This window comes from Ixodes scapularis, unplaced genomic scaffold (assembly GCF_016920785.2).
Source record: "Ixodes scapularis isolate PalLabHiFi unplaced genomic scaffold, ASM1692078v2 ptg001212l_1___fragment_1__unscaffolded, whole genome shotgun sequence".
NCBI lineage: Eukaryota > Metazoa > Arthropoda > Arachnida > Ixodida > Ixodidae > Ixodes > Ixodes scapularis.
In genome coordinates, this window is record NW_024610117.1 from 3,082,301 (window position 1) to 3,107,739 (window position 25,439).

At 46.8% G+C, this 25,439-nt stretch overlaps 1 protein-coding gene across 1 annotated transcript in view; it reads right to left on the minus strand.

Moving 5' to 3' along the window:
* LOC8035749 (arylsulfatase B-like) overlaps nt 1–24,619 on the minus strand; it is a 42,489-nt gene extending 17,870 nt beyond the window's left edge. Inside the window, exons 1-6 of the mRNA XM_042288165.1 lie at nt 24,321–24,619; nt 13,345–13,435; nt 5,716–5,875; nt 4,027–4,139; nt 2,637–2,747; nt 1,672–1,794 (exon numbers count right to left, since the gene is read on the minus strand). Coding sequence (XP_042144099.1) covers nt 1,672–1,794; nt 2,637–2,747; nt 4,027–4,139; nt 5,716–5,875; nt 13,345–13,435; nt 24,321–24,619 — 897 coding nt within the window. The remainder of the gene's footprint in view (nt 1–1,671; nt 1,795–2,636; nt 2,748–4,026; nt 4,140–5,715; nt 5,876–13,344; nt 13,436–24,320) is intronic.
* Between the last annotated feature and the right edge of the window lie 820 nt (nt 24,620–25,439).

The following is a 25,439-nucleotide window of genomic DNA, read 5'->3' on the forward strand; positions in this document are numbered from 1 at the left end:
CTATGGGCTCCGGAGAAACGGTAATAGACTCTAATTAGTTTTGATCATCTAAGGAAAGCGGCGAGGGCTACAAAATTGTTTCACCGATAGTAATTTTTAGCTAACTTGCATGCCTCGACCATGCGACTTATATGTCCGCGAAATTGAGCTTTTGTGCCTGTCCGCGTTTCAAGAAACAGCTGCAGTCGTGTGCTCGGTCAAGAACACAGGCTGGGGGAAAATTACAAAAATTAAGCAGCTTCTTGAGCCAAGGAGCATGTCAACTCGCTGGCGCTTCACTAAGCAGCTGATACTCGTATTTCAATTCAGGTTTTAATAGCAATCGAGAAGTCATTTTAACGAATATGCGGATTATGTATTATATTACGTACTATGTCCCACTAAACCGATATTAGTATATTCTTCGGGTGAAATATGAACTTAGTTAACTAACTATTAGGCGTGAACTGCTGAATGAAAGTATATTTGACAGACAGAGAGATACTACTTAAACTTAGCCAAATGGTTCTAGCCGGTAGAACGGAGACGAGTGCGGACAAACTGAAGAGAGTCTTCATTGGAGATTCACGCAGAACCTCTCTGCATTGAACTTGACTTCGAATCCTGAACGGAGAAAATGAGTATTTTTTGTGGCCGGTCAACCCGAGCAATACAGACGTATATTGCTGCTGGCTTCGACAGGGGTTATAAAATAAATATAGGAGGCGCGATAGATCCTAATGTCGTGACAGCTTCTATCTTTGCGAGACGCGTCCCCCACCTTTTGAAAGCAGATCATTTCCCTCATTAATCATATGCAGCGAGCAGGTTTTCTGAATCAAGTAATTGCGAAATTAGCCCAACTCCTTCAATGTGGACTTTTTCGGCGAAAAGCCGCCAAGATGAATAGCCAACGCACCGGCCGGCGTTAGTGGCTAAATCAACTTGAAGCTAATCGAGCAGAACCAAACTCAAGGAAAGCAGCTATCGAACCTTCCCATTCACTTGACTGCAACATTGGTGTTCTCTCCAGTGAAACACTTCGTCTGTCGACCTCAGTCCACTGTTCCACATCCTTATAAAGAAACCACTTATCAGCACTTATCAGTTACCAAGCAGTCGTCACTTTGAATGTGATTAGAGACAGACGACAAATCCAAACGTTTTTCCGTGATTCCTCCTCACACAAAAAATCGAAAGCACGCGACCGTGTGTTGCGGAGTAAACGGGCTTTGAAACACGTGATGGAAAGAAACAACCTACTGAGGCTTCACCACACTAATGAACACTCAGGCAAACTTAAGAAATTTTCGGACCTTCGTCAAATTACGTTGCTCGCCCCCGCGCCGACAGCACGTGTCCGCGAAAGCCATCAGAGACGCGGCGGGGCGCGGAGCGACCTGGACCGACTGGTTCCCGGTTTTCCCGCTTGGCGGCGTCCGTTTTGCTGGAGTCGCGAATAGGCAGGCCGCTTGCTATCTTGGGCCGATCCAGCCGTCGCTACAGTCGACGCGGGGGTGTAAACAAAACAAAACATAAAGATAAAAGGTGTGCGCGTCAGAGGAGGAGAGAGAAGATGTCTCCACCTTTCATACTCAGGGGCATTAGGCGTATCCAGTGCCGTTGTGTGCAGTACCTACAGACGCGTTGAGTATGAAGGTTTTTACTTCTACTATTTATTCTAAAAAATACCTTGGATTTGTTCCGGTTTTCGACTACGGTAATGAATCTGTCGGTGAAGAGATGTGTGCTGTAGTGTCCGGTCTCATTGAATGCTGGCGTCTCGTTTTCTCTGAAGTCGAGTCCAATGTGGTCCTGAAAGTAGAATAAAAATTATTTACGAACTCAAGGCATACTATCAATATAAGTCCTTTCAAACAAAGCAAAAATGATGACAAATTTGGTGGAGAAAACACACAGATAATTCCCTAGGTCCCCAGAGCGACAGCTGACCTTTCCCCAGGGTATTCACCTGAACACTGGAGGTGACAGCTAAAATTTTGCGGTGACTCTAACGTATACATATGTTTTTCACGTTAAGAGAAGGGCTGGGCACTTTGTCGATTAACCTACCGCTTAATCGATTAATGCTATCGCGATTAAATGTTTTACTGGTTAATCGGAAAAATCTTGGCTAGCAAAAGAAAAGTTCATGTTCAACGCTTTCACCATACAAACGTGGGCGGGTACACCTCTATGAAGGTAAACTTTGGGTGAAATTTTGACGTAAAGTAAACGTAGTGGCGAAATTTGTAACTCCAAATAAGTTGATACGGTTATACGCTCCAAAGTCAATTCAACGCCGTGCGAGTGCCCGTTCAGCGCAACAGAGACTATTGAGAGACTAAGGCAGTTCGCTATTGCCGGAGAATATCAACGAACCTCTATGCTTAGAGGCTTCACTTAAAATCAGAAACTACGTATATTCTGCCGTTCAAGCCATATTAAGCAAACGCAAACACTACATTTTTTTCTTTTTTAAACTCTTATGCACGAGAATGAAAAAAGCGTTAATCGATTGATTAATCAACTAAAAGGAGGCGATTAATCCGGTGAAATATTTTAATCGACGCACTTCTCTAGTTTGCATGGTTGTTACACTCCAAGCTAATTTTTAGCCAAAATGCACCTGTGCTTTATTTTTGTGTCTTACTTACACTGCCCGAGGTGTGGTTGTAGTAATCGTTGGAACCGGTGTAAAAACCAAAGAAAGTGTCGAAACCCCGCTTGATCGGCACGTATGGCGTTTTAAAGAATCCCAAGTGCCACTGGAAAAAAATAACAAGTTACATTTTACTTTCTCTGTTTATTAAATTGCGATATTTCCACCTTCGTATCTGAAAATTAAAATGCAGTGCCTTTATGACTGATGCTTATTTATCTAGGGTGGTGATGCAGATTTATGCTGAAGCAAATCGGAACATTTTTAAACAGGAAGAAAACGCTTCACTTCGGGTAAATTCATCGAGATTGATAAAACTATTGTTAAAAAAACTATCAAGTTGTGGTCTAGTGTGGACGAGTTAATTGTGAATCAGTACCATGGGGCACTACATCTCGGAGGCTCTAAGCAATAATTTGTTTACAGGATGTAGTGCTGCGATTTTCGTCACACGAAAGAATATGTGATGAAAACGTTCTTATTCCTTATAGTGTTTGTTAAAATTCAAATATACAGATTTGTCCCCGTCATAATATTGACAAACCTTTGTGTTTCTCTTCCCCGTTCAGTTAATGTTTTTTTTTTTTTTTTTTTTTTTTTTTTGCGCTCAGGCCAGTTGAATGGCATTGCATTTTACTGCTGATTCTTAAACTTCCTGATTGTTATCTGGCGAATATGTTTTGTTTTATTGCTATATATGTCCATTTAAGACGCACAGATATTTTTGTGAATACTGTGATAAATGACTTCGTCAACATCAGAACACACCACATTTAAACCACCAATCGTTTATTGCGGCCTTTTAATCACTTTACCCGGAGTGAATGGCTGGGTTGCTTTATTGCACTAGGTGACAGCGCACTTACAGTGACAAAATTACATCTGCCCTTCTTGCACGCTGATACTTCATGGCATTTGAAGCAAGATTGCACTCATGAAGCCCAATTGGTCAGCTGGTGGATGCTGGACCAGTGATTGGTGCTTATATTGGATGGCGGGACAGTATACATGCGGGCATTTCTTAGTGTCGGCTTTCGACTCTTTTAGCGGGACCTAAGTATATTTTACACAGCAATGCGATCAGAACAACTCATCGGTCATCCTCACTTGACCAGTTCACCCATTCGGCAGTTCATATTGTACCGGACTCCGGTGGTTGTTCAGTCTCAGAAGCCAAAGTGTGTCCAAACTGGTTCGCCACTTAGACCGAATTACCTCGCGAGCAAGATGCTGGTCAACAATTTGTTGGCTCATCTGATTAAAGGAATACGTTTGATTGGTGTTCCGACTGCATCATGGAATAGTAAACACGCAGGATCTTCCGCGTTTTTATGCTCTCGGGACTAAGAATTCAACATAAAATATTGATTTTCACTCCGCATTACTTTCCCGATCATGTTCACGTCGTAGCCCAAGTCTTTGAAGTGCTGCGGTAAAATCTTATTTTCCAGCGGCAGACCCCACGGTCCTGCAGCCTGGATACTGGTCAACTGCATGCCTGAAAGAATTAGGAAAAATTAAAGACGTGTTCTATGCCTAAAAGATGTCAACCGATTTTTTTTTCTCTACCTAAGGAACAGGAAAAATCAATATAATTCAAAATCGCACAAACAGTGTCCTTTCAAGAGACAAGAATTTACTTGAGCTCATTAGACAAAAAGAGGTGCAGCGGCTGGAATTTGTGGGTAATTGTTGAGCACCGTGGGAAACAGAATGTATGCACCCACGCTACTTCTTGCATATGCACCACTCTGCGATGCACTCGAAACAGATCATTAACAAACAAGAAATGAGAACAAGCTAAAATCGAAACACAAGCACCACAATTTACTCCCTTACACTGACGGGCTAAGGACTAAGGTATACGTGTAGAAGGACATTTGCAAAACAGACAGCAGTATCACAAACCTCACATGACATTGTACTCTGGAGGTAACACTTCAACAATTATCGTATTTGCTCCAGTAGTAGCCGCACTGTTTATGAAGAAAACCTGAGCGTTCGCTTTTCCGTAGAGCACACAGATTGCCAATCACTGCGATCGACAGCATGATTCCGGCTGTTAACAGGACAAAGCTGACGTGCTCATGCGAAGATAACATCTGAGAAGATTGCATCTGTATGCACAATCGTGTTCTCGATCAGGTTATTCGCTATGTTATTTATGTCCAACGCAATGATTGGCTGTATAAGTGTTCTGTGGGGACGTAGACGCACGGGCCTTGCTCATAAATAGTGTGGCTATTACTCGAGTAAGTACGGTAGATTACCTGTAACGATATGTGTGTTAACATTCGACTTGTTTTCAAAAAAAAATGTTCACATATTTGGCTTCTATAGAAATCGAAGACTGCTAAGTTCAAATGACAAAATGCCATGCTATGCATACTGTATATCGTGGATCTATAATGTGGAATAATGTAGAGTTAAAATTTGTTTCTACACTCTAAGAAATGCCTTCACGTCTACTTACCCGCAAAACATTCAAAGAGCCAATCATTGCTACCTAGGAAATCAGCTCAGCGAATGATGAGGCTTAATATCTGTTTAGACCTCAAAATTAAGTCTGCGCTGTGGTATTGCGCAATTCAGGCACGACGCTTTGCATTGCGTAATGCCACAGCGCAGACTTCACCTTTAAGTCTAAACGGATGTTCCGCCTCACCATTCGCTGAGCTGATATCCTAGATCGCAATGATTGGCTCTTTGAGTGTTTTACGGGTAAGTAGAAGCGCAAGCATTTTTTAGAGTGTCATGTTAAAAAGTGTTTCTTGTTACCCTCTTAGTGTTTATTGCACACTTCGACTTGCTTTGAGTCGTCAAATTATTGTATGTAATTTACATCAATAAACACGTTATTGAGCTCTAAAATAAATAATGCAGTTTTTTAATTTTGAAGTGTGTTGCGGGGATTTTTGCGTGGTGCTCGGTTTCGGTAAGAACTGCGATACCTCAAATGAATGAACGCTAATAATTTTCACGTTTGAAGTAATAGCCGGCAGCACTAGAGTGAGTACCAATGCTTTTCTTTTTCTATTTTTTAAGTTATTAAAAAATGGAGTCGTTCAATATACCATTGCGAATTGGATATAACCCAGTCATGAGTGCTGCTCTGGATGGGGTGCACAATGGCAGCACGTAATAGTTGTTGAGAATGACACCGTCTCCCGCCAGGACGTCGATATTTGGGGTCGGGATTTGCGTGGATCCATGGAAACTGACGTCTCCCCATCCCTGAATAAACCAAAATAAAACATATTCACTTAATCTAGCATGGCATAACAGAGTCTGTTATTGTACACTCTCAGAATCTCTTGAAAGTATTTAGTACAACGATGCATTTCAAACAAAAACTTATCAGTCTCCCTCGAGTCAGCCTACCCAATGAGAAGAGCGAGATTATCAGCCTCAGTGATGAAGCAAAAAAGGCGTCTCTCTCATTTTGAACTGAAATGATATTGCCACATGATCATGTGCAGTGCCAGAGCAGCGGCAAGAAAACGCTGCCGGACAATGCGAAGATCGGTTTTCGATTTTTCGTTTTACTAGGTACAATTTTAATGGTATTAAGTGATTAAAGAAATCCCATTAACGGGCGTTTTGAGTGCATTTAACTTTCTCAGACTGTTGCCAGCTACAAGATGTCAGGTCACTGCCTAGCCAAGACCGTACCGCTAATGTTCCTTCCAACCACGCAGGTGAGGAACGAAATGTTAGATACTCAAAGCTCGTGCTGTGCTCTGGGCATAGTTAGTGTTCAGGAATTACCGTCATCGAGCAAGGGTCGTCCGAGGACGCCGGCATATAACGATAAAGTTGCATTTAAAATGGCGAAAAAAGTCCATATTATTTTTGAAATCTAGCTTGGAGAATTCGGTGTTTTTTATATTTTTTTACATGATTGTGTTTTTTATACCAATATACGCATTATGATATTTTTATTCAATGTTGTAACATGGTCTCTATAGTACAGGAAGAGTTCTCTTAACATTAATGTTTTAATGTATAGCTAGCGACGAAGACGGAAATCTGACGCTCCTCTAATATTACAGAAATATCGCGAATCAGCCGTATAGTATATGAGAGATCCCTTAATGTTTATTTTAAGAACGTTTAGTCTAAACAGCTTTCTTAAACCCTTAGATGATTCTTAAAGTGGCTTTTTTTTCACAGAAATATGCGGCTTTTAGAACTTTGTAGGGGGGGAAACGTTGAATTTTTTATTAGTATGTGTTTTCAAGCCGCGAGGCTATGTCACCACACCGCTTCGGCTCGGGCCACGCACGCGCGCTTTTTACTCCATTCTATACAGTTGCTTTCATTGCCAATCATCGTTTTTATACAACAATATTTACAATTTTGGCAGATAGCAGATGACATCGTTGCTTGAAAATGAGACACCTGTTGGGTTTAGTTCTTGATCGAAGGGGCATTTACGATATAAAAGTAAAACAAACTAGAGCTCTCAGTCTTTCGCCTGCTCTTATGCAGTCAGACCTACCCTTGAAACATCAAACGTTCTCGCAATAGCGCGTAATTGTTTGTTGTTTGTGTACCTTTCTTTACCTCAGTGTATAATGTCCCGCGCAGCACTCGGATGATAAGGTTTGTTGCCATCAGTACAACCAATGATGAAGGCGATCTGACTTATGCACTTTCGACAATACAGTTGCAGTGAAAAAAGGTGGTAGACATCTTGTTCTCACTCAGACGGCTAGTACTTTAGCCAGAAAAATAGACGCTACTCCACTCATTTGCATTAGATAGCACGCCTATAAAGTACTAAATCCTCCCCTATTGACGTGTACAGACCGTACGCCAAAAGAACGCACGTGCATCGCGTGTTCCACGCTGTCGCACTTTCGTGCTGCGCTGAGGGAAAGGCGTGTAGTCGACGCATCGAGATAGCGGACTCGCAAAGACAGCAGAAACGGTTCTCTTCGCTGCCTCTGAGGTTGCCCTCGAAGATTGATGGCGGCAGCCAGCCCTCCCAACTTAAAGGGGAAACCCGCGAGCCTGCCCGCGTCCAGCCGTTCTAACTGCGCAAAAGCACTCGGTTCCAACTCCGTGAGATGTTTAAGGAGCAAGGTGTATTCGATAGAGACTTTCTACAAAAATCGCCTTCCGCACCCTGCCATCTTCGTCTACTGGATTGCAGAAGATGTTCTGAACGTGGGCTGTAGCTCTCTGCCACGGAATACGAGACTCCGCCCGTGCGTCCGCATCCCAGTGCCTCAGCATTTTTCGGCCGGGTGATAAGCACTGGAAAGGCCTGTAGTGACTGACAGCCGAAGAAACTCAAAGGCGTGACGAGTTCCTGGCTGTCTTATTATCGCTCCGCAAAGAACAACATCGACGCTTCAGCCGACAAAAACGCAAAAGAGCGAATCACGACTCAAGGCGAGTAAACATTATGACGAGCGCAAGTTCGTCTGCTTCTTGCGCAGGGGTTGCCGTGACGTCAGAATGCGGCGATCTCTGAATGGCTCCGATTGGAAGGGTAGTGGGTAGAACTCAAGGCAGCTACCATAGACGTCCACGCAGTATCCTTCCAATCGGAGCCAATCAGAGCTCGGCATTCAGACGTCACGGGAACCCCTGCGCAGGAAGCAGACAAATTTGCGCTCAACATAGGCCAGCCCCTGCCTGAGTTAAGCTGTCAGCGACTATGGTAAAGCATGTGGACGCGGGATCACTTTGAGCATCGGGAGCCTCGCATCTCATTATCGCTCTGAAGTCAATCGGACTGCGACATCAGTAGATGAAAATGCCGAAGAGCAATTAATACACAGAAATAATTATGATCATTATCCCCTCGAAGATGCGTCTTACTTCTTTTTTACTGCAAATCACCTGGAGATCCGTCCGTTGCAATGTACGGACGAAGCTCGGGGAATAGCAACACTGAAAATATGTTCAGGCATAAAAGAAAACAGCCCGCTGCTGCACTGAGCATAACATTCCAATCGATTTAGTCATGCTCGGTGTCACAGCAAATGGCTGTTTTATTTTATTCCTGAACACATTTGCAGCGTCGTCATTCGCCAAGCTCCGTCCGTAGATTGCAGTGATTGGTTTTTCCAAGAGATCTGCAAAATGCACTTATTACAGTGTTGAACATGGCTCAGTGTTCTTCATCTTTCGGTTGGCAGAGGTGGGGTCAAACTATGGCTTCAAAACACTCCGAGCTCTATGATCTTATAAAAATGCGACACTATTAATTTTTGTTTTCATTCTAAAAAATACTTTCACCATAGATGACGAGCAATTGTCACATTATCACGTCACTCAAGGACGGAATAGTGCCTATAAGCACCAAGAGTCATATAATCTACATTGGAGGTTCAACTTGCGCTTGTGTGTTGTTGCAAATTGAGGCAGACCGCAACCAGTCGAAAATTGACTTCCGGTAATTCATTTCTACCTGGTAATGCAGGTACATTTTTTCTCTGCGCTTGCTTCAAAGAGCGAACATTGCGAACACCTATAATGTAGCAAATATCACGAAGCATTTCTCAAACACGCAAATGAAAATATTGCTTATTTAGAGGGTTTTTTTTTTTTTTTTTTTTTTTTGTAATTCATTGAATTCAACGCAGTGCAAAAACACCTTCATACGTGCATATATCTGCGCTGTCACACACTGTTAGCCCGAAAGCGGCGTTGGCGTTTTTTCCGCATGGGGGATTTACGTGGCAAACGAACGAAGGACATTTGGAAAACCATGAGAGACAGCAAGAACTACCCAGTAACACTGCATAAATAAATTCCTCTGCATGTGGACGATCAAAACAAAGTGCGAGCCAAGTGATATAGTCAAATTTGCAATAAATAAGTACTCATTTATTCTTTCTGCTGATGCATATGTGCGAAGACGCTTGTTCTGCGATCAAGATTTATCCGCACATAGGAAATCTTTAAAAATACCAGGAGGCCAGAGAACAGGTTCTCGATAAAAACTGCCCGGCATAGGAAACAATAAAAAGAAACAGCTCGCATAGCCCATATACTTTAATATTTACGTTTTGAATCTTTTAGCCGCTCATACAGACGAGGTCACACTGCTCACACCCACCATACAAAAGACAATCTGCAAACACGAGTCACCGCAGTATTTGTGGTTCGAATGCCGCGTGCCAAGTTTTCTCCTTGAACTCATTTCCATGAGGCAGTCGAAGCACGGATTTAGAGGTGACGCGCGTTCGAATCTCTATGCAGATTGCACACTTGCTTTTCCTTCGACGTGGACCTCGATGTATAATAGCTACCTTAAGGTCTATCCACTATCCTTCCAATCGGAGTCATTCAGAGCTCGCGGCATTCTGTGTGATCCTGGCTTGAACATGTATGACGGGATCATTTTTAAATAAGAATAGGACCGGCATATTAGCAAAGTGCCACCGGAATTATGGCGAATTTTGAAGGCACACTATATTACCCTTATTGTGCTTAGAATCGTTGCTGGCTTTTGCACACCTGCTATGGTGCGTTGCGCTTGTCCTTGTCCACTCCCTCGTGTTCGTCCTCTGTGGTTGCGCATACAAGTTTACTCAATACCATGAACCAACTAGCCCAACAACGAGTCTTGCTAAACTATGTTTATTCTACAACGGGCCCTTTTTTTCAACGTTCCCTTCTCTACTACACAAATTAACCCCTTGATGAGCCACATTGTATATGTACCGGTCGGGTAAGATTCATCATCCTTTGCTTGAGAAAGAAACTTGTGCCTGCAGGTGTTAGAGCATTCTCTGCGAACGCAAAACCGTCTTGGGTCACGCCAAACGCATCAGCAAGATCTCGGGAGAAGAGCTGTGGCGGCAAGTCGACTGTTTTTTGTGTTTCTTTGTCTATCTACGTGTTATATGCCACGTTCTTGACATACACCATAGCTGGCTGAGATAAAGTTGCGTTGCGCATGTCCATGTCTTCTCTTTCATGTTCTTCTTCTGTGTTTGCGCATACAAGTTTACTCAGTACCGTGAACCAACTAGCCCAACAACAAGTCTTGCTAAACTACAGAACAGATGTTTGAGCCTTAAATATAGCGAAGTTTAACATCGTTTACTGGTAAATAAAATTATTGTAACTAAAGCAATTAAGCTTTCACGATGATAATAAAGGTGCACATTACTTGGTATGACTCAAATAACATAAGTAATTAATCTTATTTTTCGCGGGGACTCAAAATACAAGCGCGTTTTCTCATAGGATGGCACGGGAGCACCGCAAAACTAGACTGACTGCAGTTTGCTTTAATATGCACCCGGGAGGTCGCATAGACACCGACACTATTTGAACCTCTAGCGTACATTATAATAACTCAGTGCCGAGAGCCGAGAGCTAAAGGAAGCCAGTACCCGGGAACACAATTATCGGTTCTCAGTCAGAGTTATTGCAGCCGTGGCCAATAAGACACGCCCCACATTTCCTGAGCATTCCGTGTCTACATTTTGTACATCAATACAAATGCCGAAGACAACCCCCTGATAAAACAAATGAAACGTGCGGAATTTTCGTATCAGAATAAAATTGTAGACCCGCGTTGCACTAATATTAAGATCAGCACTCGATTTGTCAAACCGTGCGAATAAAAAGTAATATACACAGTGCTTCCCTCCACTCTTCCCCCCCCCCCCCCCCCCCCCCCAAAGCAAAAAAAAAGTACAATGTGTTTTGTTTTTGTTTTTATCGCAAAAATAACCTTATTCAACCCCGAACGCTTTTCTTTTGCCCAAATATAGAACTAGAGTTCCGAACCGGGTAACAAAGTTTCAGCACAAACCAATATCCAATTACAAAGTTGGTTTATTTTCTGAAAATTTCATTGGGAGAATGATTCCCATTTTTGCCCGCTTTCGGTTTCTGGTGCACTTGACGACGAGACGCTTCGGTGGTGCCCTCTTGTGGTTCCTATCCCTGACGTCACGGCCAAGAGTATTAGAAGCGAGCGACAAGTTCGAGGGTGCATAAAGAACGCAGTAAAATCCTAACCATCACATTCCTTAATCAGCACCTTCATAGCTGGGAGTCTGACTTTGCTCTTATTTCCTTTGACGAGAGCAGAAATAACTAGGGGTGTGCGAATATTGAATTTTTCGAATACGATTCAGACAAAAAACGGGCTTCGAATATCGAATCGAATATCAAATATGTGTCTAGTAAACAAAAATTACAAGACAAGAGGTAACCGCAGGTTTTATTGCCTTTTTTTTAAATAAATCAATGCAGCTGCATTTCACCGAGCTGCAGCAGGCTAAAGATACTTCTAGTAATGCACTCATTACAAATTATCGTGTAGGAAAATTAACTGCTCAACTTGTTCTGAAAGTAAGCGCTCTCTACGCGCCGTGACATTTCCGCCAGCAGAAACACCTTTTCACTCGGTAAACCTGCGAAAATTAACTTAAGTTTGAAGAAGTTCGACTTATGGACAGTGTTGCCCGGCTGCTACACGAATATTTCAAATTTTGGAAAACAAAAAATTTAGAAAGTAGTTTATTTTATATTTTATAAATGGTTACCAATGTTTACACCATATAAAAGCGAAAATATGCACTTTTAACGCTTTCATTGGTTATTAATGTGAACCAGTGATGCGAATAAACCCAACGAATAGTGCATTTTTCCTCCGCCAAAAAAAAATTACTAAGTTCTTTTTTTTTTTTTTTGGTTTTCGCGCATACGGATAAAAGTCGAGCTTTAGTTGGACCTTTGTCGAACATCACGTTGAAAGTTCGAAAAAGTCGAACTTGGTCGCACTCGAACCTGGGCAGGTTCCCGACATCCCTAGTTTTGACTGCGCGGGAATGGCAAGAGTTGTTGGCGATGGCGATGGAATGTTCTGTTCACACCTGGCTTTTTCTTTCTTTTTTTTTAATTTTCAAACATTTATATTAGATAACACTCTCGAGACTTATTTTATATTTATATTTCCTTCTCCAGGTTTATTTTATTGTATCAATTTTAGAACGCGCAATTACATCGCATATGCTATAAAAGTGCCACATAACAAAGGGCTTGGTGAAAAAGAAACCGAAACTGATCCTGTCTTGCTGCCATCGGACAGATAGAAACGGACCAGACCGATAACGCACGCATCATACGCCTTTCTCAAAGAATAAACATTCATAGGGAAATGCGTTGCAGGCAGATTATTCGTTACTTGCTCGAATATTCGCAGTTTGTGCGAGTATTCGCCGCTTTTCCCGGATATTCAGCTTTGGCCGAATATTCGGGAACTTCAGAACATGCAATTTTCGAATCGAATACATGTCGAATAAGGAAAATATTCGATTCGTATTCGAAATTTCGAATATTCGCACACCCCTAGAAATAACCCTAATCAAGACGTCAAAGTGAGCGTTTGAAAAGTCGTACAAGGCCGATCACAGCGGCGGTTTTGGTCCCGCACGCCACCAATAGAGCTCCATGTAATCGAGAGTTCCCTCGGCCGCCATTTTCCTATTGAAATAAAAAAAAAAAAACACTTAAAACATTTTAATAGGATAACGGTTACTATTGAAACTTGGGCATCAGATTCTGACCTCTTGCAGTACGTTTGGGTGGATAATGAGTGTTCGGTGATGCGTAGCTGATTTTTGATTTTTAAAACAATTCCGGTAATACTTTTTTTGTAGGGGCACACCATGTAGGAGGGCTCCTTGTAGTGTGCAAAAATGACTTTAAAAGAGCAGTCTCACCAAATCATCACCCAAAATGAACACTATGTTGGGACGCTTTGCGTGGCATTGTAGGATGGTACCCAAAAGGAATACAGCGTCCAGTAGTATTCTGCAAAGAACAAACCGACCACAGCTCAGAGACAAGTACTTTTACGTTCGGTACTGCCGTTTTAAAATGTGATTAACAGTATTCTCACTAATGTAGAGGCAAAATTAGAATGGGATTTTTCAAGTTGGTATCTTCTGTTCAGTAGCTCTCAACCTAGAATCACGGAAAATTGTTTGCACCAGGAGAGCCCAATACGATATTGCATTCAGTTGTAATGAAGTCAAGACAGAAGGGAGACGGTAATGTCAGACGTGTCACACTCTCACATGTTACTGCCCGTGTACTGATGCACGACCGACTCGGAACAATAATCATTGGTATTCATTTAATCTGTTAAACAAGCAAGAAGAACTATTGATTTTATGTCCTTCATCTCTATCATTTCTTCTTTCTATGTTTATTTTTTTTTCTAATGTCAAAGAAATTTCATTGATTGCGCAGACTCACTAGCAAACGACTTTGTCTCTTTTTCACCACTACAACTGCACAATGATTAGAGCGATATTCCGCTGAAGCGTTTTATTGTCTACAACGATTGAAAGAATACCAATGATTGTGTTCCGCGTCAATCGCAGGACAGTATGCATTCGAGAGCTTTTTCCAAAGTGTACAAGACTGTATACGCATTTTGACTAATTTTGGTAAAATGTTATGAGCCAAGAATTCAACACTAGTCGAGAAAAATACGTGGTTGGCAGTTTCGGTTTTTATATGTTTGTGCTACTTTTATTTAGTAAAAAATAACGTAAAACAAGCTGCCTACTTTAAAACGTACCCGGCTACTTTGTTAATACTAAAGTAATTTTCTGAAACTGGAAGAAATAACTGCACGAACAAGCGAGGCTGTAATCGTCTCTATTATTTTCGTCGAAGCCATGTTACATCGTGCCATGACTCCAGCGTATTTCACTATGCGCGAACCTTTTACATTTACTTATAAGCATGAATACTCCTTTCCCCACAATGAGCTCAGTCGTCACAGTGGACCGGAGTTTTAATGCTGCGCTTGCCTTTCATAATATGTCCTCTAGAAATATTGCCGCGCGCAGGGTCACGGACTTGTAGAAAGTCCTCGTTCATTCTTGCTGCGGACATAACTATCGTTTATCCCTGCTTTTGTTGTTCTAGAAAGTGCTTGTTCATTCTCGCCCCGAGCGCGCTACGCTCTAACCTTCTTCGCCGAATCTTCGAGATAGTGACTCACTCTAGATAAGAGGCCGCCCGCGACCTTGGCGAGTCAGTTTCGCCCCAGCGTTCGACTCTGCTCTTTCGCCGACTTCGACGCCCGCGACGCTCTACTGTTATCTTTTGTTTCCTTCTTTATTTTGGGCACAATTTCGCCCGATTAAACGTTTAGTTTATTCAGTTATTCGACGCCTCATCCCTTGTCATTCGTGACATTTTGGTGGAGGTGCGGGGTAGACACCCTATGTTTCTCAACAGTACCCCTCCGAGGACCCGTTCGGCAAGTCCCACTCCAAGTCGTCGACTCGTGGAAGAGGCAGGGCCTCAGGCAAGCCAGCGTCTGCAAGGACAACACCCTAAGTTTGGACCACTGCCGGACAAAACAAAGAAGCTACCGAAGCCCACAATGAACTCCACGGCACAGCCGACGGAAAACCACCAAGCAGCACCGTCCTACGTCTTCCTGCCTGTGGTTCCCCGTGTGCCGATGCCATTCCACGGTGAAATCTACGAGGACGTAGAAGACTCGCTGCAGCACTGCGAACGTGTGGCTCGCTACAACGCGTGGACGGCAGAACAGCGCCTCCAAAACGTTTACTTCGCACTGGAGGGAACGGCAAGACAGTGGTTTAAGAACCACGAGGCTTCCCTCACGACGTGGGAGACATGAGTGGAGGAGCTAAAGCGCACCTTCACAAACCAACACCGACGTCAACGAGCCGAGGACATCCTTCAAAGAAGATGCCAAGGTCTGAACGAGAGCGTGACAAGCTTCACTGAAGACGTCCTGCGCCTGTGCGCCCGTGCCGACCCTGGAGCCGCCGAAGACAAGAAGCTGCACGTCCTCATGAGACGCGTGAAAAGCGAGATTTTTGGCGGCCTCGTTCGCAATCCACCGACGACCGTAGATGAATTTGTTGCTGAGGCAACTAACATTGAACGAGCGCTGTTGGCCAGGGCGAGTCATTATCAGAGAGTCGCCGGCGTAGCTGCTACCTCATCCCCTCTATCTTCCCTCCCTGACCTCGGCGAAGTTGGCATCGAGAACCTTCGGGAGGTCATTGGGGATGTGGTTCAAGAAGAACTGAAGCGGTTGCTCCCTTCTCCAGAACGACCAGCCGCTGATTCAATCGCCGACGCTGTTCGCGAGGAGGTACACCGGGCCCTCTTACCAGAGGTCCCCGTCGCCGTGGCTCCCAAACGGCCGGTCCTGACCTACGCCGCCGCCGCCAAGATAGAACCTCCCGTCACAGCACACTACCAACCAGCTCCCAGACGTGGGGCACCGGCGCCGCAGTATGCCCCACGCCCAGAGCAGCGTGGTGCGAGGAAGACCGACATTTGGAGGACGGCCGATCGACGCCCCATGTGCTACCACTGTGGTGAAGCGGACCACATCTACCGACGATGCCCCTACCGCCAGCTGGGCCTAGGAGGGTTTGCGCCCAACGACCCTCGACCACGTCTTGGAGAGCGACCTCGGGACATCGAGAACTACCTCCGCCGCTCTTTATCTGCTGAGTCGTCTCCCCTCCGGGTATTCCGTTCACTATCTCCTCGACGCTCGCCATCGCCCTTCCGCCGGTCTCGCCGAGACAGCCTGTCACACATCGCTTCCCGTCGGGAAAAGTAGGCGCGGCAATGCCGGGAGGTGGCGTTGCCGATGACGAACGATGCCAAGATCCTCCAAGATGGTCGGAGCTCTCCCACTCAAACGCCGCAACGCCCCGAAACGACGTTGCTGTATCAGTGTCGAATAACCTCAACGTTATCATCGACGGCCACGACGTGATGGCACTCGTCGACACCGGAGCAGACTACTCCGTTTTGAGTGGGAGGCTCTCCCGCCGCCTTTGAAAAGTCATGACGCCATGGGATGGACCTCAAATACGAACCACCGGAGGACACTTCATTACACCAGTCGGGACATGCACTGCTCGCATCGAGATCCACGGTGAGACGTGCCCTGTGAAGTTCGTCGTTCTACAAGACTGTTCCAGAGGCGTCATTCTTGGCATGGACTTCCTGTGTGCATACGGCGCCGTCATCGACCTTGGTGAGAACAGATTGACGCTGCGCAAGCCTGTTCTACCTTCAAAGAAACCCCATACAGCGTCAGCCGCCGTCCGAGTCGCTGCCGACCACGTGAACTTGCCGCCGCGGTCGAGTGTTTTCCTACTTGTCGGGATCGATGAAGCTTCCTGTGGCGAAGGTCTTCTCGAGGGATGCCTCCAATTGCTCCTGGGAAGAGGAATAGGCGTCGCAAGAGGAGTCGCTGAACTTCAGGATGGCCGCACTGTGGTCCTCGTGACGAACTTCCGGAATGAAACGCAACACCTCACAAAATGTGCAGCCGTTGGCCACGTCGAGGAACACCGAAACTCCGCCGAAATCACAGCTATTACTGACGAATCCTCACCACCTCAGCAAGACAATATGTCGCCACCACAGTTCGACTTCGACCCTAAGCTTCCGGACCCGAAACGACGGCAGCTGATTAACCTCCTCACCGAATACCGTGACTGCTTTGCGACGTCGTCGAAGGTGCGCCAAACAGCCGTTGCGAAGCACCGTATCGTTACCGAGGACGACGCGCGCCCTGTGCATCGATCACCGTACAGAGTCTCCGTTAAAGGAAGGGAGGTGATCCAGGAGCAAGTTCAAGAGATGCTGAACGATGACATAATCCAGCCATCAAGCAGTCCGTGGGCCTCTCCAATCGTACTGGTTTAGAAGAAGGACGGAACGCTTAGGTTCTGCATGGACTACCGACAGCTGAACGCGGTAACGAAGAAAGACGTCTATCCACTCCCCCGCATCGACGACACTTTAGACCGGCTGCGCCACTCCCGATACTTTTCATCGATGGACCTAAAGAGCGGCTACTGGCAGATCGAGGTCGACGAACGGGACCGAGAAAAGACAGCCTTCGTCACGCCGGATGGACTGTACGAGTTCAAGGTGATGCCCTTCGGACTGTGCACGGCGCCAGCAACTTTCCAGCGTGTAATGGACACCGTACTGGCAGGACTGAAGTGGCAGAGCTGTCTCGGCTACCTCGACGACGTCGTAGTGTTTTCCGGCCACTTTGACGAGCACTTGCGACGACTCCGAGCTGTTCTCCAAGCCATACGGACCGTTGGACTCACTCTGATGCCGTCAAAGTGTCGGTTCGCCTATGACGAACTGAAGTTCCTAGGTCACGTGGTTAGTAACGAAAGCGTTCGCCCCGACCCAGAGAAGACTCGCGCCGTCGCAGCATTTCCAGCGCCGAGAGACAAGAAGGCCGTGCGAAGGTACCTTGGACTATGTGCCTACTATCGGCGCTTCGTTCGAGATTTCGCAAGGATTTCCGCACCGCTAACAAAGCTCACAAAGGACGCCGAGAAGTTCGAATGGGCCGAAGAGCAGCAGCAGGCATTCGGCGAGCTGAAGCGACGACTGCAGACTCCTCCTGTTCTTGGACATTTCGATCAGGATGCGGAAACCGAAGTTCACACGGACGCAAGCAACGCTGGACTTGGCGCGGTACTGGTTCAAGTGCAAGAAGGCACCGAGCGAGTTATCGCCTACGCGAGTCGGACACTGTCTAAGGCGGAGAAAAATTACTCCACGACTGAGAAAGAATGCCTTGCGGTCGTCTGGGCAATCACGAAGTTTCGTCCGTACTTGTACGGGCGCCCGTTCCGTGTTGTCACCGACCATCACTCGCTCTGCTGGCTTGCGAACCTCAAGGACCCGTCAGGACGCCTCGCTCGATGAAGTCTCCGACTACAGGAGTTCGACATGACTGTGGTCTACAAGTCAGGCCGCAAGCACAGCGACGCCGACTGCCTGTCCAGAGCCCCCGTCGAAACGCCTTCCGGCAGCAGCGACGACGATGACGACGAGTGCTTCCTAGGCGCAGTGAATACCGACGACATGGCACGACGTCAAAGAGACGATCCTGAGTTGCGCGCTCTAATCGAGCACCTCGAAGGACGAGGGGGGACTGTCCCCCGTATCTTCTCGAGAGCCCTGCCGACCTTCGTCCTCCGACAAGGTGTGCTTTGCAAGAAAAACTTCGGAGACAACAGCTCGCCATGGCTGCTGGTAATCCCTACAGACCTTAGAGCGGAGATCTTCCAAGCCTGCCACGACGACCCGACGTCCGGACACCTTGGTTACAGCCGTACGCTGGCCCGAATTCGTGAAAGGTATTACTGGCCCAAGCTGCCGAAGACCGTTCACCTCTACACACGATCGTGCCACGAGTGCCAGCGACGCAAGAAACCGCCGACGAAACCGGCAGGTCTCCTGCAGCCAGTTGCTCCCCCGACCGCACCGTTTCAGGAGATCGGAATGGATCTACTTGGTCCTTTCCCACCATCGACGCAAGGAAACCGATGGATTATCGTCGCTACAGATTATCTCACACGGTACGCCGAAACGAAAGCCCTTCCTTCAGAGATTGAAGAGATTGAAGCTTACGAGAGCAAGCTGGGATTCCATTTCCCATGTATCTTGTCAATAAAGGCAACCTGGGTGTTACTTTGTTTACATACCACTAGTATAGAAGCTCGTTACATGGCACGTAAACAGCGTCACGGTAAGGATCATGGCCCGGGCCCGGGGGGGGGGGGGGGGGCTCTGCCCTCCCCCCCCCCCCCCCCCCCGGATCTTACTAAGGAGGGCACGAGCCCCGATGTCCTCCTCCTCCCTCCCACGAAGTCTACGCCTATGGATGCGAGTGTGTGCCAGATTTCGGTAAAGTTGCTGTCCTGGCCAAAGAGAGGGAAAAAAACAAGATAGATTATTGAATCTTTTTTTTTTTTTTTTTAATTTCCAGTTTGCGGGTTTATGCGTCAGCGCCCCGCCGGTGGCTTGGTCAGATAAAGACGTTTGCTTTTTGCAAGTGGATATGAAAAGTGTTTTTTTAGGTTATTCAGCACTTACGTTAGTGTTGTGCTCGATAGTTGAGTAGGCGATTGCTGCTGTTATCTGCGACCTGTTTTGCATGTGCTGCTTTGCTTTAATCTTTTTCACTAATAAAACTTCCGCTGCGAGTACTGCTTAAGGGCTGTTTATACTCCGACGTTGAGCGCAGTGCACACAGCGTAGCGCAGAACGCATGCCTTTCATTGGCCGGCAACCTGGAACTCGATATCTGCGACCATTCAGTATCTGTGCACGCTGCGCTACGCCGTGCCCGTCGACGTTACGTTGGAGTATAAACGTACTGTCGGGAGCAAAAGTTTGCGGGGCACGGCAGCGCGTACTGAAATGCGTCGCCGCGCCGTGCAACGGCACGCCGCCGCATTAAATAGCCGCGTTTTGCGCATGCGCGCCCTAGGTGCTGGTAGTCACGTCTCTTTCGCTCGTTTCAGTCCGACTCACTCCTGATAACCGGAGTCGGCGCCCGGGGCACTAGTTGCCGTTTCGCTGGCTGTCACGCCTCGCGTCCTCTTCCGCTGCGTCAGCAACCGCGATGGGTGACAAAGCGCCTGGTTACCCCACCCTGCGAGCTCCGTCACGAAGCGCGGCGGCTAAGGCGGCTGAAGCAGACGTGCAGCATGACAGCCAGCGAAGCGCTAACTCGTGCCCCTGGCGCCGATCTCTGTTATCAAGAGTGCGTCGGAAAGAAACGAGCGAAAAAGACATGATAGCGAGCACGAAAGGCGCGCATGCGCAAAGCACGGATCCTTAATGCGGCGACGCGCCGTCGGACGGCGCAGCGATGCATTTCGGCACGCGCTCCCGTGCCCCGCAAACTTTTGCTCCCGACTGTACCTTTAGTCGTGTCGTGTTAGCTCCTTCTCGTCGTCTTCGTTTTCGAGCTGTTTTTCACCATGATTGGAAAACGTATAGCGACTCACCAAAATCGCTACCTCAGTACAAAGTATAGCTTTCGTTGCGCAGTCGGTAAAACACACACTATAAAATACTTTTTTTTATCTCGGGAAGAAAAGTAAAGGCTGGAACACGAATGCAATAAACCGGAACAAAATCCCACACATCTGGAGAATGAAGATGGAAAGAACGAACAAATGAACCACACGTGGGTATATTTAACGTGCAGATATCGACAGTCCGGTTCAAAGGAGCCACTACTTGGGATTTACGGGCAGTCGCAATCGTTTCCTGAAAATGAAATAAATACTGTTCAACGAATTTCGCATGCCACTACTACCGTCCCATTTATGGCAGGTTTTCCGCACCTGTGTTCCACCCTTAACGTGCGGGGCCTTGAAACGCGCGTTGCGCTTCCGCTGCAGCACAATGGGAAGTTTTCGTAAACAGAGTTTCGTAGCGGGCATCGTAGCGGGTTGAGGAGAGCGTTGCGGAACGGTGAAAACCATCTACGAAAGCTCGCCATATAAGGTGCCCGGAACGCGTCTCTGACTGGTGTGCTTACCTCGTCCAAAAAAAAAAAACGGTCCCTCGATTTTCGCCCGATGACGTCATAGAAGTTTCATGCTGTCGATGGCCGCGATCCTGGCGGCGTCACAACAGCGGTGATGGGTGCGGCAAACGCCTGTTCTGCTGCACTCTCTTCCAGCTTCACAGCGCACGGAAGCTTCGGCTGCCAGGAGATGGGACGCTTTAAAGACAGCAACACTCGCGTTCGCTCGTGCTTTTCGCCAGCATTCCTGCCACCAACCGCTAGGATCGTGAAATCCGACAGCGCGACACTCCGGCTTCTGTGACGTAATTTGTTGCCACTTTGGGACCGCTTTCGATGCATGGACGCAAAAGGACACTATGCGGAGCGCAAGTTCGTCTGCTCCTTGAGCAGGGTTGTGGTGACGTCGGAACGCCGAGCTTAGAATGGCTCTGATTGAAGGATAGTGGGTATACCTTGAGGCTACTTGCTTTGAGGTCTGCCCACTATTTTTCAATCAGAGCCAATCAAAGCTCTGCGTTCTGACGTCACCCCAACCCCTGCTCAAAGAGCAGAACTTCCGCTCCGCATTCATAGCAGTCGGAGACACGTTCCAGGCACCGTAGCTTGATAGAGACGAAACATCTTTCTGTTCTACAACCGGCCCGTGTTTAACATTGCTTTCTTGCTTATATGGTACCGCTGACCGTCGTTTAATACATTGTTTGTATCCTACTTGTATAAAAAGAATTGTTTTTAATAAAAAAAGCTGAAAGTATGTGTCTAACCTTCGTAGACGAAGCTCTATAAGAAATGCGCGTAGAGTGGTGTAAGCAATGCCTTCAGCCCGCTGCTTTTTATTTATTTTTTTATTTATTTTGTACCAGAAATTACAGCAGGGTTAGTTATAATGAACCGGAAAGAGTAACGTTGTACCTTTTCGAATAAACAACAAACGGCATTAATTCTTTATAGGACTTGCGCAACGACAACCTCGTCTTTGCACAATTTCCCCGCTAAATTTAACGGAGAATTACGTGACGCTATATGACCCTGTGATGTCACGGTCTCGGGTGACAACACACCGTTACATAATGTCACAATTTTCCCGCTCAATTTGGCGGACCATTTGTGACATCATGTGAGAATGTAGTCTTTGTAGCTATGGCAAATCTTGAAGCAGGATTAAGAATGACTTGTAGTAGTCTGCGCATCACAGTAAACAGCACTATCGCTTCAGTTCATTTTCTATACACGGAAAGAAAAGAACTATTTTTTTATACATATAGGAAAGAGTATCGAGCACCAATAGTAACGCGTTAATATCTTATTTCACGCAATCTCTCCAGACCAAGATATAACATGGTCACAATAGCTTATATCTACGAGGCCAGTGTTTCACTTCAATTTCAGCAGAGCTTTGATCAGTTATTATGACAGGCTTCTCATGTTCAAACTTTTTTGAGCTATAGCCGCTGATAGAATGAGAACGGCGGGGCGTTAGTTTCGGACGCGAGGCCTCCATCATGCGCTCGTTGCCTTCCACCATGCTTTCACTGCGCGTTTCGGCTAGAAGCTTACGAGACGCCCAAGTGTTGTCAAAGACAGGAAGCTCGCGCTATAAGCGGTATAACTGAAATACCCCCCTACCGTTCTCATCGCGTCAGTGATTATTGCTAGAGATTCGGAAATGCATCGGATCCACCGCGATTTCATCGGACTTATTGAACCGCTTCAGCCAGTCACAAATGTGCAAGTTAAGGAATTGAATGGTAATGCAGCTTTGGTGCCAAAACAAAAAATAAGGTTGGCGCATTTTTGCACTGAGACTGAATAACAGTCGAAATGTGATACCACTTGCATTTCTCACAGGCGCGGCTGATTAAAATAAAACCGCTGGGTAATGTTTCAAGTGCATACCGGGCACTTTATACAAAGGAGCACCTGAGAGGGGTGAACTCAAACAAACATACAAACTCTAGATCAAGACCTTTACGTTTTTATTTCCTGGAAAACGTATTTCTAGAAAGCATTCCCGATCACAAGGACCACCAAAAAATTTTATGGGCCATTAAACGTTTCCGATGGCCCATCAAACCTCCTTGCTGGCACAAAACACCTTCTCGACGACCCATCAAACCTTCTTGACACTTTCTTGATAGTCCAACAGACCTGCTTGATGGCCCAACGGACCTAATTTATGGACAATCATACTTTTTGATTGCCTGAGAGGCTTACTCAATGGTGTATGGTGGACCATCAAACATTTTACGATGGTGGCTGACCATTAAACGATTCTATTTGTCGCTCACAGACCGTTACAACATTACTGGTGTTGACTGACGGCACATTGAAACGTTTCCATGTTGCCCGACTGAGACCATCAAAATAGCTCGATAGAACATCAGAACGTCAAAAAGGATGATGGAGCGTCTTGTTACATCTTTCCGTGGCGCGAAGGACCTGACCATCTTCGAGACGTTCCAGCAGTGAACAAGAGGGGGCGCCAAGCTTCTCACGTTGTCGGGCATGCGTGAATACATTTGGCGTGGAAGGCTGACAGAGGCGTGGCTCGATAACGGAGTGTTCAATCCGTAATAATCCGCCTCAATAATTGCCCTAGAATACTCGAAATGTCACAGATGCCTTCTTATACACCCAGGTATGTTTTACAAACCTAGTTTTGTTTTAAATTGCGTTATGGTCCATTTGTGAAACTATTTGTTGATTTTCTTTGTATGTCAAGTAGATCATGTTCACGATCTTAGTGGCAGAAAATGTGCTGGAAGCGCACTTTGCCTGTTCAGAAATTCATTTACTATGTGGAGATGTACAGTGAACTAAAGGGTTGCGGGATAGAAACACATTTGTCTCGGCACACAAACGATAGCTTTGGAATTTGCCCACCGCAGAGCATATTCCACAAACGACGATTTTGTCGGGTACGACCAAAATACTGCCGAAATGTTTTCTCTCAAGATCTGCGCCGAACGCTGGTGTACCAATCATGGCCGCACGTACAGGTTGCCGCTCGTCTCACAGCATTTTTGCCTTTTTCTTGCTGCTGTCGCTCGCCACCTACCGTGCCTCCACCTGCATCTCTCCTTCGAACAGCGTGGGGCTTCGCGGTCTCGGTTTGTGTGCCGCTACCGCGTCCGACGCGTCCTACACGAGATGCTTGAACGGGCTCGGCGCTGCCGTTAAGCTTAGAGGACTTACAACCCCGCGATGGGGACACTCTGCTGCCTGCTTGTTGTTCTCCCTCAGTACCGAGTGGGTCGACGCGACGGTTCTTTTCTCCGGCGACGTCGCTTCAAACCCAGGACCTTAGCACCCCACCTGCACCCGTTGTACCAAACGTGTTCTGGGTTGCCAGGCCGCGCTGTGCTGTGATGCATTTGACCGCTGGCCCCACTGTTCATGCGTGTCTCTCTGCCAGAGTACAGGAAGTTGAGCTCCAGCAACGATTTGTGGTATTGCCTGGGTTGCTCCCTGCCCGCTTTCGCGGACGACTTGTTTGACCTTCCCGTGGCATCCTCGATACAGCCCTCCACAGTGCCTACGCCTGCTGCAACCGGGAGATCGTCCGGCGGAGGGAAGAAGGTTACGACGTTCTGGTACGGCAACTGCCGAAGCATTCGAAACAAGGTGGTAGACCTCCAGGCACACGTGTCTTCGTTGCCCCTTGGTTCTGTTGTGGTGCTCACGGAGACTTTTCTCGACGCGGGTGTAGCAGACAGCGAACTTTTCGACACGAATGCTTACACTGTGTTCCTCAAAGACAGGTGTGGCAGGGGGGAGGTATTCTATTGGCTTTCCCGGCGTCGGCACGCGTTTTTCGTTGCACGGACCTTGAACACCAAGATCTCGAAGCACTCTTCGTGGAGCTCTGCCTGCCTCACAGCAAAGTCCTAGTGGGCAGTGTCTACTGGCCGCCGTCGATACGGGAAGAGTCACACAGGCTCCTGGAGGTATCGTTACGGGCCGCTTCCCTCAGGAACTATGAGAACATACTGGTATTCGGCGACTTCAACTCGCACACTGACTGGTTCACACACGAGGATCCTGTCCCCCGCGATCGTTCGGATGACTTCTTACTCGACATTGCCTCATCAGCTGGCCTCACGCAGGCGTGCACTTGATCGACGCACTCAACTCGCGACGGAACTTCCAGCTTTCTAGACCTTCTCTTTCTAGCAGACCCGACCCGAATAGTTTCCTGTGAGACTTTTGAGGGACTGCCCGGTAGCGATCACCTGGCGATGGAGGTGACGTACGCCGCTCTGTTGCCACGTGCACACACATTATGGAAGTTCGACCAGGCCGACCACGGCCACCTAGCACGCCTGGCACACCTTGCACCTTGGTGCATGACGACGACTGGCGATGACCCCCTTGGTAATTTCGACCTGTGGTACGACCTGGCGGGAGCAATTCAGATGGAGTGCGTGCCCTTCC